Raw genomic sequence first — 14700 nt, forward strand, 5'->3', positions numbered from 1 at the left:
ATCCCTATGATGAAATACTACTTACCAATAAAAACGGTCAAATATGGATACACACACAACATGGATGAATGTTGAAACTATGTTGAGTGAAAGAAGCCAGACAAAAAGAGAGTACATCCAGAATGGTTCCATTTATATAAAATTCTATGAAATGCAAACCTACAGTGATGGAAAGCAGACCAGTATTTTTCTGGGGACAGAGGGAAGAGAAAGAAGGATAGAAGGAAGGGATTCAAAAGAAATGATGGATATATTCTCTACCATGGTTGTGTTAATGGTCTCATGGGTGTATATATTCAAAACTTATCCAATTGTAAATTGGTTTGCATGGTTTGTTTATGCCAGTTTTACATCAATAAAAGTATTAAACAGTATGGTCATCTCTGGTCCCACCACAATTTCCACAGCTTAGATTTTAGCCTCTTTCACTGTCATTTGGGCCATCTTCCTCTCCTCTCTCTTACCTATTCCCTTTATTTCCTTTTTAAAATTCTTTTCAAATTTTTTTAATTTTTGAAACTTGTATTTTAGGTTCAAAGGTGCATGTACAGGTTTGTTATATAGGTAAACTCTTGTCATGGAGGTTTGTTGTATAGATTTTATCACGCAGGAACTAAACCTACCACCCAATAGTTATTTTCTGATTCTCTCCTCTCTCCCACTAACTACCCTCAAGTAGGCCTCAGTGTATGTTGTTCTCCTCTTTTCTTTGTGTCCATATGTTCTCATCATTTAGCTACCACTTATAAGTGAGAACATACTGTATTTGTTTTTCTGTTCCTGCATTAGTTTGCTAAGAATAATGGCCTCCAGCTCCATCCATGTTCCTGCAAAGGACATGATTGCGTTCATTTTATAACTGCATAGTATTCCACAGTGTATATGTACCACATTTTATTTATCCAATCTGCCACTGAGCCTATTCCTTTTATTTTCTTATGCTCAGCAAATCAACCTTTTCTCCCCACTATAATCTTGTGACTCACTTTGCACATGTGAGGTTAGCTTTAAAATTATGACTTTTAAATGCTTGTCAGATTATATTCTTACAAAAAGGTATTCACACTCCAAGACCCTGGGGAAAGCTGTTTTCTTTTTTCTTTTCTTTTTTTTCTTTTTTTTTTGTCTAGTTTATCTAGTACTATAAATGGCCCATATTATCCTGGCGATTCAGGACTGTATTATCATCCTTGGTTATTTTACTACAATAATATTGGCATCTACTGAGACCTACTTTACCTCTATACATTTTATCCCTTTCCAAATTGACTCAGACTCCTGAGTTTTAAAAATTCTTCTCTCCACTTTTTAGAGTTTTCTCTTCTCTTTGCTCATTGTCAGACAGAACGTCAGCTGTCACTTCTGCTGTTTTCATGTGTTTGTTTAGAGAATCTTCACACATTCTTTCACTGTAGTTTCGTGTCTCTAAACTGTTTTGATTCAGAAAACCTATAACCAAGGGAGTAAAAATGATGTGTAAGTTTGGAACAAATATAGAATCTGAGTGGGTAACCTGAGGCTGGCTTTGTGAGTTAAAGTGCATTGCATCTGTGCCATTAATTTTGACACTCTTTTTTTTTTTTCCAAGATAAATGACACTTATGTGATGTTACTGTATCTAATTCCCAAGAGAACTGTAGCAATGAGAATTCCTGTTTTTCCCAGTGGAAAACATCATCAGTTTTCTGGAGAATAATTTGCCAAGGTTGTCTTTTGCAAGAACTATGTTCAGTGTTCCTTTTTATTCATGTAGATGTTTCCAATATATCTTTTTGTAGATATTTTAGTATTGTACAATCAATCTGTTTGATGAGCAATCGATTATTTACCTGAAAGCTCTTAGAATAATACATTAAAATAAATTTGACCACAGCCATGCCAAGTTCTGTAATCTTTTCTAGTTTAATGTTCAAATAATGTGACTGATAAAAATAATGTAACTAAGGCAGTCCAGATGCCTTTAACAAGTGTTATGCCTGTGATAATCTGAGTTCAGATTTATATCTTCAACAGTAAGTATTTAGCATTCTCCAACCCTTCTTGCACTTGCAATACTTTTCTAATTTAAAATTTGCACATAAGATTCTATTTGATTTATCTCTTGGTATATATGAATTATGTAATGATTGCTGAGAAGCAAACACTATTAAAATGGGTAACTAGACATTCAAGTTAAACATTCCTTTTCCCATATCATTCTATTAACTTTGTGTCACCTTTTTTAATCTAAGCCTAAACAAATATATCTTTGCTTGGAGATAATTGTGGCTCTGAGATTGTCATTTAGAAGATTGTGTTTTGCCATACTGCTTTAAGATGCATTTTTAAAAAGGAGCAGTGTTCTTTCTCATTTCAGCACTTGGGAGATACAGGAAATGCTCCCCTCACTCCACAACTAGAGTGAAATTTACTTAGGGATAAAGTCAGGGGATGTGTTTAGTTCTTAATTTGCTTAACTTCTGCAGCGAGTCATAATACTGCTTGGTTATGTCCTTGCAACACCGCCAGTTATGCATTGAGTCACTTCTGCCTCTCTTAATTTCCATAGTGTCATGCTCTCCTAATTTCTCCTTTTCATCTCTGGAATAGCAGTCACCTTGCCAGCTCCACTTTCTCTACCTACTCTCTAAACATTGAAGTTCCTAAGAACTCTGTTCTAGATCTTCTCATACCATAATAAACAGTCTCCTAACTTTAACTACCGAAAATGTGCTAATAATTTACAATTCTGTATCTGCAGCCCAGAACTCTTTTCTGAAGGTAAACTCTGTGTACCAACTGCCTTCTGGATCCCTCCACTCCATTATTCTATGGTTTTACATGTATGACATTTGTTTTTCTGTCCACAGGCAACAGGTCCTCGGGGTTTATTAAAGGAAGATGCCAAAGGCTCTCTTCAGAAAAGCTTCAGGATTCTTAACGAAGCCAAGAAGTTAGCAAATGATGTAAAAGGTCAGTGTGGCCATAGTTTTTTTTATATTCCAGTTAATTGAGTTGTTACTGATAAGATATTCTATCACACTATTGGAGAATATAATTTCTTTGGCATGATTTTTGTGATGATTCTATAATCTATGTTACGCAAATAAACTTTCTCACTAGCTTTGCAAAATTTTGTCTACCTATCTCACTTCAAGTAGGGTAATATTTCACAATTTTTAAGTCTTATTTCTATAGCATCATTTCACCTGTATCTAATGTATAGTAACTTTTTGTGTAACAAGTTTTTAAGAGTCTCAAACCTAAGCCAGCCATAATGGCTCACATCTATGATCCCAGTGCTTTGGGAGGTCGGGGCAGGAGGATCACTTGGGGCCAAGAATTTGAAACCAGTCAGGGAAGCATAGCAAGATCCCTTCTCTACGAAACATTTTGTAAAATTTAACCAGGTATAGCAGTGTGAGCACATAAACATAGCTACTTGGAAGACTGAGCCAGAAGGATCACTTTAGCCCAAGGGTTTGAAGTTACTATGAGTTGTGATCACACTACTGTACAGCAGCCTGGGTAACAGAGTAAGACCCTGTCTCTAAAAAGAAAAACAAAATTAAATACATTTTTCTTTTTTGAGATGAAGTCTCGCTCTGTCACCCAGACTGGAGTACAGTGGTGCAATCTTGGCTCACTGCAGCCTCCGTCTCCCAGGTTCAAGTGATTCTCCTACCTCAGCCTCCTGAGTATCTGGGATTACAGATGCGTGCCACCACACCTGGTAATCTGCAATTTGAGTAGAAATGGGGTTTCACCATGTTGGCCAGGCTGGTCTCAAACTCCAGACCTCAAGTGAGCCTCCCGCCTCAGCCTTCCAAAGTGCTGGGATTATAGGCGTGAGCCACCATGCCTGGCCTTAAATATATTTTTCTTGTATTTTATTTCTGATTCAGGGATCAAAATGCACAAAATATCTACTGCTATATTATGGGCTTCGTGTTAATAATACATCATTAAACGTGGCTGCTCTCTGTATGAGCTATTACATATATTATTTCATGCATGTATCTCTTGTTTCTCATTTGAATTGCCACCTGTTTCTCTCTCCAGGTTCATTCCCTACCATTTTCTGTCTCATATGTGTCTCCCCAACCTTACCTAAGTATTCATAATTCCTCCCAAACATAGTACTATTCCAGGCCTTCATGTTTTCAGTATTATTTCTTCCCCTTGGAATGCCTCATCCTTCACTTCTCTTCTTTGTCTAACTGCTTGTCTCAGACCTTCAGGATTTAGTTCAAATGCCATCATTTCCAGGAAATCTAACACCTCATCTGATTTACATACCCCATCTCTGGTACAGTTTTCTCATAGACTTGTCAAACCACCGCAATCATGGACTCATTAATGTTTCATCATCTTTTTAAACTTTAAAAAAAAATTTATTGATGCATAATAGGTGTATATATTTTTGGCATTCCATCTACTTGAGGAAAGACATGGGGTTTTATTCACTGTGTGTTTCTAGTATGCATAATAGTGACTAGCTCAAATGAGGAAATACTTATTTTTTTACATAAATGGTGTTGGCTTACCTTACTTATCTTAGAAAGAGAAGAGGTTTTAAAATCATTTATATTTGACATGTTTTGGTCTCAGTAGAGGTTGATATGGAATTACAAGTTCTATCTCCATCATAAGTAAAATTTTAATAGTACAATTCTTCAGACTGTGTATTACAGGTGAAATAAACTCCCTACATACCTAATTCTGCTCAGCAGGTACCTCTTATTACAATCCGAAGAATGACTATAAAAAGCCAAAACCTGTGTTCCTATTGTACAAATGGACTCAATCCCGTGACTTTGCGGTCATTCCTTCCTATCTCATACCCTTGCCCAGGGCTGGGAATAGGGAGGATGGGAGTGAGGTGATTCATGCAAGTGCAGGAACCAATCCTGTCTTTAAGATTTTAGTAATATCAGGGCTGTGCCCTTGCCTCTATTTCCCCACAAACACTGGTATTATAAAAATGAAGATTGAGTCCACTTGTCCAATAGGAACACAGGTTTTAGCTTTCTATAGGGACTCTACAGATTGCAATAAGAGCTCTTTGCTGTGCAGAATTATGTATGTAAGGAGTTTTATTTCACCTGTAGTACCCAGTCCAAAGGGCTGTACTATTAAAGTACCATTTATAATGGAGATCAAATTTGTTCATCATGTATCTTGTTTATTGCACCAATTTTGATTTTTTACATATTGCATTAAAATATTTTTATCTTGACTGCAGAATTTTTTAATGCACCTTTAAATTTTGCACCTGAACTGAGTGCCTTAATCACCTTGTTCTGCTTCCAACCCTGCTCTTGCCTCTATTTCCCCACTTACACTGGTGTTATAAAAATGAAGAAAGAATTTTATTTTTAGGCATTTTTTTCCAAGAGAAAAAGCAATCTAAAGACAAGCATGGTAGGAAGGGTTAGCAAACAGAAATGTTCGTTAGTTTAAATTTCTTTTTTTGTAGTTCAGGTAGTACATTATTTAAAGTAATGAAAACCCACAAACTACTCAAGTAATAATTCCTCTAGAAAACCAAGCCAAGGCTATGACGGAGATGGGAATGTTTTCTTGCTACATTATGACATTTCTCTGATTTGTGGCCAATTACAGAGGTTATAAAATGGCTGTTAATCAGGGAAATGCCATATATTACCACCAGGAACTGCTGAAATAGGCCCTACAGAGCAAAACTCTTGACAGCAGCTATTAAAATAGAGATTTAGTCATTTCTCTCTCTATGGTGCCGGGAGTTAGAAGGAATAAAAATGGTGAGGCCAGTATACCCTCTATATTTCTAATTTGTTGCTTGGTTCAATTCAGTACAGTTCAGTTAGTTCGTGAACTTCAGTCATGAATGACTTAGAACTGCTCCCTGCCATTTTTATGCTGTCCTTGCCTTGAGGGAGTCTGAACTTGCCAGGAGCAATTTGTTTTGCTTTTTAATTTTTTAATATACATCTGTTAAAAGTAAATTTGCCCTTGTGTGAGTTTGAGATTCGAAGCCTGTCTACATTGCACTGATCAAATGTCTGTGAAGATAAAAAGTATTTTGTTGATGGATATGAGACTTGGTACAAATTGATGACTGAAAGAGTGAGAAGATGAATTAGTACCACCAGGTGAATGAATACTACTTTGCAGATGAACAAGAAATTTTTTTAGGCTGGGCACAGTGACTCATGCCCTGTATGTAATTCCAGCATTTTGGGAGGCCAAAGCAGGCAGATTGTTTGAACCCAGGAGTTCAAGAACAGCCTGGGCCACATGGTGAAACCCCGTGTATACAAAAAAATAGTAAAAAAAGAATAAAAACTTAGCTGGGCGTGGTGGTGCGCATCTGCAGTTCCAGCTACTCAGCTACTTGGGAAGCTGAAGTGGGAGGATAACTTGAGCCCAGGAGGCAGAGGTTGCAGTGAGTCAAGATAGTTCCATTGCACTCCAGCCTGGGTGAGAGAGTGAGAGCCTGTCTCAAATAATAATTAATTAATCAATAATAAAAATTAAAAAGAATTTTTTTCAGTAAAATACCAACTTGAGGTTCTCATGGAATGTGTATAAGGCAAGGAAGAAGTAGAGTTTGGTTTATTAAAAGTTTGAGACTATTAAGATTTTTAAATTATACATCTTATTTTATATTGACTAACTTTTCAGTTTTATTTCCTTTTTCATTTATCCCCGGTTTTTGTCTTTGCCCAAGATAAATGAAATTACTTAATTACTTAGAAAAATAATAGGTAACATGTTGGCCAGGTGCAGTGGCTTGCACTTGTAATCCCAACACTTTGGGAGGCCGAGGTGGGCAGATCACCTGAGGTAAGGAGTTTGAGACCAACCTGGCCATCGTGGTGAAACTCTGTCTCTACTAAAAATGCAAAAATTAGCTGGGCATGGTGGTGGGTGCCTGCAATCCCAGCTACTCGGGAGGCTGACGTAGGAGAATTGCTTGAACCCAGGAGACAGGGGTTGCAGTGAGCCAAGATTGCACCAAGGCACTCCAACCTGGGCAACAGGAGAGACTCTGTCTTAAAAAAAAAAAAAAAAAAAAAAAAAAAATAGGTAACATATCTATAAAATAGATAACACAGGAAATAAAAAGAACTATTCCCTGGAGATCTGTGACAGCTCCCTTTGAAGGAGGTGGTTTGTCTCATAGCACTGTAGCCTGTGGTATATAATTACAGTTAACCCTTGAATAATGTGGGGGTTGAAGAGCATGGATCCACTGCACAGTTGAAAATCCACGTATAACATTAGACTCTTCATAAACTTGACTAAAAAAAAAAAATCTATTCCCAAGCCCAAGAATAATGAATCAGTGCGTTGCTTGACATATGGTGCTGTCCCACACAGAGAACAGTATGAAACATTATTCCAATCATTAAGTTTTATCAAACCAGTTGAAGCCTTGCTTCCATACTGTGGTCGTCCAAACACTCAGTCATTCTGTTGAGACAAGTGAGTCATGAAGATTCTGAGATCATGGATGTAATACATTTGCAATTGCTAACCTTTTGAGATTCTGTGTTATTATTTTATATTTTTAAAATAAGAGAATAAACTGGAATATTGCAGTGCTCCTAAACCAAAGTAAGATATAGGAGTGCAATTGTGACTAAGGGATCCTTTTATTACTAAAGATATACTTCTTTTGAATTTGTATATTACCCTTTGCCTGAATCAGGCTTTCCATAGCAGGCATGTAAAAGACAAGCAAAATCTGCTCTATTGACAACAATTTTAGACTAAAAGGATGAAATTAAGCCTGGATCCCCTGGCCTACTGTGGTCTGGAGATCAAAGCAGTCTTTTCCAGGTGAAATTGTCGATCCCTCATACAAAGTTTTGGTACCTCTTTTAGAGTGTGAATGGTGGAAATCAAAAAAATAAAATGAGGGTGGACTTCAATTAGGAGTAAAAATGAAAAGTGGCAAAATAGTGGCAAATATAGAGGGGCAGGTTCTATTGGAAAGATTATCCCTAAGAGTCAGTCGTAGGTTGTCATATCCAAACCCACCATGTGAGTAGAACATAAGAAACAAACATTCAGAACATTCCTGTATATCATCTCAGCAAGAGACAAAGGCCTGTGCGATAAAAACTGGACTTAGAGCTAAAAACTCATCTGGACTTTGTTGTGATTAAATCCAATCAGAGTCTGAGATTCTGTGGGGTTTTTTGCAAGTAAGTTAATTTAGACCAGAGATAAACAGAAATGCCTTCAGGAGACTTACGGATAACATAAAGGGATGGTCGGGCCTGTGTTAAACCAAAGAGTATTTGTCTTATTTAAAGGTATTCAAACTCAATTTTCTTGCTGGCTAAAAGAAAACAAGTCTGCAAGTCCACAGTCAGCATGTCCTAGAGGAGTCAAATGCGGCTGTTGATATCTGGTGGTTTTAGTTTTTCATTCCACTGGCTGCAGAGAGGACTCCCTTTTATCCCAATATCCTAAATATTTGCAGAACCTGCTGCCAGACAAGTACACCTTCCCTCTTTTCCTGAACCTCCTACTATGACCCCCTAGTGGGAGGAAGAGCATATGCAAGCATGGTGTTCATTGTGAACAAGATCTAATTTTTTACTTTCAAATCAGAAGAGGGTTTCTCCATAACCTGACTTCCTGTGAAACAGTCATCTCTGAGGTTCCCATATGTGGTCACTCTAGTATGTATGCCTGTCTGTGCAGAATAAGTAATCAGATATAGAGCACATCCCAAACTTGTGACAACTACTGGGGAAAGGGAACACAGGAGTAACAATCCTGAAAGAAGGCTAGAAGTATAAAGTTTCAGGAAATGATACCATTCCGAGTCATTGTCACCAAACTCAGTGATTGCCTGCATAATGCAGAGAATTGGAGGGATTTTTCTAAAAAGTACAAAGATTGGGTGTAGCAACCTTATCAAATCAATTTGCTGGAGACCTAGGAGAGAAACACAGTTGTAGATTTCACCTTCTGTTCTTCCTCACTTGGGTGCTCTTCTTTCCTACCCTGGTCTCAAGATCCTGCACTGGGTCTTTAGGTTGACTTAGGGGACAGGGTCTTTAGAAATCTCAAGAAGCCAAAATCTGAACACAGTGGCTTACGCCTGTAATCCCAGGTCCTTTCCAAAGTCATCACATTTCCATGAATTTCACCCTTTGAATGGGGCATTCTTTCAGGGCTTTTATTTGTGCCCTGTTCATATTAATAAAAAATGAAAATTCCATTTGAGAAACTCAACTGGATGGAATTTGAATAGTCAAATTAGACGTTCCCATTAAAACTTATAGAAATCATCCTGGTATTTAGTTTACTAACTGCCTATGGTAAATTCAGCACTTTTTCATGCCTCTCCCAGTTTATTTCTCATATCAGTCACATGAAGGAAGATATTGTCTTTATTTGACTCATGTAAAAGGGACAGAAATAACATTTGAACCCACATCTTCCAACTCTGTGTCCTATAATAATTTCATTGTACCAGACTATATTTCAGAGAAATAATATGTAGCAGCTTTATTTTGAGATCGTACATAGTTAGTTCTAATATAACTAAGCCCTAATTTATATTTAGCATCATGGTAGAAACATGATAAACACGAGTAACAGCTCATTATTAATGCAAGTGACTTGCAAATCTGCCCTGCGATTTTATTCTGGATACATCTATTTTGTGCCATTTCAATGGGCATGTGACAAAAGAGAATTATACTGTCAGCGTGTTCCCAGTCAACCCTTGCTACTCTGCTTCTTCCATTCCCTTATTTTGAGTCCTGCCTTTGCCAAACTAATTCTTGGACATTTTTCTTCTACTGTATGAGGAGGAGATGAGAAAGGGAGAACCAGAATTAAAGAGGTATGTGTGTGGAGCCTTTGAGTTTTGGTGGATGTGATCTTTAGAGAGAAAATAGAATGACTAGGCTTCTGTTATTGGGTATGAGAGCTGAAGGAATAAGGAGAGGGAATCTAGAAATGTAACTATGGATTATAAATTAGATCTTCTTTTTATTCTCCAAAAATCACTAGTAAAAAATTCAGTTGGATTTTCTTTTAACTATCGATAAATCTGTTTCTTTACCCTTGTTACAATCCAAACTGAACCACAGGAGTTCTTTCTTACATTTTAGTTACAGATACATTATGCCTCCTCTGTCTTTTGGCTAAACTCAGCCTTGGAGTGCTTATTTTTCTAGGTTTTCCCCGCTATTATTTTGTAAGTTCCATTTTGAAATCTGCAATTCTTCTCTGAATAGCTTCTACTCATCTAATTCTATCATCAAAGCTACAAAATGTTTAGACGTAGTTCAAGAAATTCCAGAAACTACTTTAGGAAAAAGAGATCAGTGTAAGAAAGGGCAAATTAATAAGGATCAGAGTCAAGCAGCTGAAATATTTTTTAAAAATCAGAACAAGGTTGGAATATACACACTGTAACTTGCTAGTACAAAAAAATTGCAGAGAATCAAAATTAGTGCTTTAGAACTTGAGAGGCAGCAGTAAAAATATTCTTCAGGTGAGTCTTCTGAATAATTGGCCCAATTGTTCAGCCAGTATTTTGCTATCAGAATGCAGAAAGTGGTATAAACCCAGGGACGCCCTTCAAATTAATGCTGTTTTTCACCATATGTGAATATCTTGCTTGTCAGAACATTTGAATGCTCCATTATGTTAAAAATTAAATCCAATCAAGAAGCTAAGAAATGAAATTTCTACAGTTACATTTTCTGAAGTGTTGAAGACTTTTAAGTGAATATCAAAAGAGCAGCCCTTTATTCTCAAAGAATTTGTATAGATATCAAAGTCATAATCAGACTGGCTTTATTTCAGAGAATATGCTTTCGGTAGCCTATCCAACGATCTCATTTTAGTATAAACAGTAAAAATAACAGAAGTGTTGTAGGAAAGATGAATTGTGATTGGCACAGGAAAAAATTCAATTACTTGGAAAGTATATTTTGTGGGATTAGAATTGAAAATAATAATGTATTAGTGACTGAAATAGACATATTGATGTTTTAGAGCCATGCTTTGCTGGAATATTTTACGCTTTGTTTTTCAGTGATGTCAGGTCTTTGGCTTGGAATTTAACAACAGACACTTTAAACAATGTTATGTGCTTATATTAGTATAATCTGTAGTATAACAGAGGTTTAAGGTGTCTGCCTATAAAACTCTTTATACGAAATGGAGTGGATCATTAATTAATATGCCCAGTACTCTTCTTCACATCCAGACACCATCTATCCACCTTTCCCTTTGCTATTCTTCACAGCTGCAGGTCAATAAAGATGTGGATAGTTCTCCAGCTGCCCGTGGCCTGCACAGCTCCTCTAATGAGCCGCATGCACAGCCTCTGAGAGGGGTGTGCACACAATCAAATCAAGACTGCTCTAGCTCTATTATATGGGGCATATTCTCTCCCACCTGCCTTCTCTGGGTACCAGGAAAGTGATGAAAATCAGTCTTGGTGTTGGCAAATAACATGAAGATAGCAAATAACATTCTTCCCCATTTAGGTGGTTTACCTTTTTTAAAAAATTGAAAAACAGAAATATATGCACACAGAAAGCAATTTAGCCAGCACAACCAGCTATAAAATGAGAAGTTTTAGTACATTGCCCCTCACGGCACTATTAACTGCCTCCTTCTTTCCCAGTTTCTGCTCACTATTAAGTACTGTAAAGGTTTTTGGCATGTTCTTCTCTACCCAGCTCCCACCAGCCCCTACCATCCCAAATGCTTGTATATGTGTCAGCGTATATATGGTGCATCTTGCTTATTTTCATGGAAAGGTCTTAAGATTTATTTCACGTCCACATCCACTCATCTACTTCTTTTTATAGATTGCACATGTACCATTGTATGAACGTGCTATGTTGATATAAACAGTACTTTAATCTTATTAGGGTATTTTCATTCCCCCCTCCTTTTTTTATTACAAAAGAAGAGCTAATGAGTATCCCCAAAGATAAATCTTTTACAGGTATATTGTAGGGTAAATTTCTGTCAGTAAAATTGCCAAACCAAATACATGTCTATTTAAAATTCTAATAAACTTATTAACTTGCTCTTCAAACAGTGGAATCAGTTTGCACTTCCACTAGCACTCTTGTGAGCACTTGGCATTATCATACATTTAGTTTTCCCCAATCTCAAAAATAAGAAATGACATCTCACTGTTGCTTAGTTTTACAGTTCTTTATGATAATGTTAAGTGCTTTCTAAGAATTTCATAATTGATTATGTATGTTTATTTTATTGTGAAGTACCTATTCTTATATTTTCCTCATTATCCTTAAAAATATGGAACACTTTGCATATTTGCCTGCCACTTTTGCACGTAGACAATGCTAATCCACTCTGAATAATTACAATTTGGTTATATATGTTGCTTAGGTGAGGCTTCTCTGATTTCTGTAACTGTGACCAATTTTTTTTAAGACAACAAAGGAGAAAATTAGAGGAAGACAAAGGAAAGGAGGAGGACAGGAAGAAAAGGTTGAGGGTGATGGTGGGAGGAGCATTACTACCCAAAATGCTCTACTAATCCCTGGTTTTGACTATCAATCCCTGGTAGAATACAGTAGTTAGCATTGTTTATGGAATGAGACTAAGTGGATTTGAATACCACCACTGCCATTTATTAACCATGCAAGCTTAAGAAATTTACTCAAATTCTCTAAGTCTCAATTTCCTCATTTGTAAATTGGAGATAGTAACAGTATATACATCATCATATACATCATACATCAATGCTATTGTAAGGATTAAGTAAAACAACCCACTGAAACTGAAGAACACTAAATGCGTGTAATATACACACTCAATGCTTGTCAGGCATTACTCTTACTAAATACTGGTCCATCCTATCCAGGAGGGACTGGAACAACTTCTCCTTCTTGGTCCTTTCTCAGTGGTCCTCCTTACTTGGGGACTCTGTCTTGTATTTACATGTTGCATTTCTGTGGAGCTAATTTAAACAATTGGTATACATGTCCCAAAAACAATTTTTATGGCATAGTAAACTATTAAAAATTTACCTAAGAAATGATCTGTTGTATCCAGTCAAGAGAGGTAAATAGTATTGTGGGAAGTATAGGATTTTTCATATTTTGTTTTTTCCATTTGAATTTTCACTAATAAATGATGTAAGAAAAAGAAGACAGATGAACTCTATTTCAGTCTTAAGATATATTTGCAGTTTAATGCATACCTGAGCAAGATTTCTAAACTGATATCAACAGATTGGATCTTTATTTTCTTTCCCCTTAATGATTTCAAATTTTGCTCTTTATATTGTTGTACTAGGATTTAAACTGCTTAGTTACTATTACCATATAAATTAATCTAAAGTTTAGAGAATATTAAAAAGCTAGTGGAAAGAAGCTAGAAAACTTATATATGTAATATTAAATTATCTCTAGCAAATGACATTTTTTAATATTAAAGATAACATTGCTAAAGTAGCAAGAGAAAAAATTCTATATAAAGTTTATTGGGCCCAATTTGTAAAAATATTGTTTACTTTATGAGAAAAATGACTATTATCAGATATGTGCTAACAGTTGTTTTTCCATTTTTTTAATTTGTATTTTAGTCCAAATAAATATTAATAAATATTATTATACTGAAGTTGGAGGATTCCGCTAAACAGTAGTATCTGAGATTTTGAAAATCTAATCCAATGATTCATTTTGGTAATAAAAGTTTTTAAATAAGTGGAATCAATGGGAGTGATAACAAGAGGGCATAATTACAAATGGAGTAGAAAACTAATTCTTTGGAGGTTTTTTCTCTATAGGAAGATATCAAATTAAGTCAGATAAAGATCAGATACCAAGAAGAAAATGTCAATGTTCAACATGTAGAAGCATCCAATAATTCAATGATAATAAAAACACATATTTTTTGTGATTGGAAATATATTTATGTATAGATGCCAATAAATACGTTGTCTTGCTTTTAATTAATTTTATATTAAAATAATCTGAAATCGCACATCCAAGTATAAGTTCAGAGATGATAAAACTTAATCCTTTTGTTGTTGTTGTTTTCTATTCACAGAAAATGAAGACCATCTAAACGGCTTAAAAACCAGGATAGAAAATGCTGATGCTAGAAATGGGGATCTCTTGAGAGCTTTGAATGACACTTTGGGAAAGTTATCAGCTATTCCAAATGGTAAACATTCAGGACACTACCAACTGTGTCAGTTGACCTGAAATTTTGAAGACTGTTGTTAACTTTTACCAATTTTTTCTAAGATTATTCTGGTACTATTATCTGGAAATTAGATACTGGTTTTCTTACTTATGAATTCTTCTTTGTGAGAATGAGAAACTAAACCATACTTTGCATTATGGTATTTTTTATCTTTTATTGCCTTTAGCCAGTATCCTTAGGAATGTGTTACAGAAAGGAAGTTATAGACATCTTATTATTATAAAACTCATTCTTCAGTATTGGCAGGCAATTGGTTCCAGGCCCCCCCACAGATATCAAAATTCTTGAATACTCCAGTCCATTTTATAAGATGACATAGTATTTGCATACAACCTATGCATAGGCAGCCTCCCATATCCTTTAAATAATCCCTAGATTATTTATAATACCTAACATAATGTAAATGCTATGTAAGTTCTTACAGTGTATTGTTTAGGAAATAATGACAAGAAAAAAGTTCGTCCATGTTCAGTACAGACACAACCATTTTTTCCCCCTAAA

General features: G+C 35.9%; 1 protein-coding gene across 2 annotated transcripts in view; it reads left to right on the forward strand.

The window, feature by feature from the left end:
• LAMA2 (laminin subunit alpha 2) overlaps positions 1-14700 on the forward strand; it is a 621494-nt gene that overhangs the window by 530488 nt on the left and 76306 nt on the right. For both annotated transcript variants that reach the window (XM_073022454.1, XM_073022455.1), the window contains exons 41-42: positions 2850-2952; positions 14041-14157. In XM_073022454.1, the coding sequence (XP_072878555.1) occupies positions 2850-2952; positions 14041-14157 (220 nt within the window). The remainder of the gene's footprint in view (positions 1-2849; positions 2953-14040; positions 14158-14700) is intronic.

Source organism: Chlorocebus sabaeus, chromosome 13 (genome assembly GCF_047675955.1).
Source record: "Chlorocebus sabaeus isolate Y175 chromosome 13, mChlSab1.0.hap1, whole genome shotgun sequence".
NCBI lineage: Eukaryota > Metazoa > Chordata > Mammalia > Primates > Cercopithecidae > Chlorocebus > Chlorocebus sabaeus.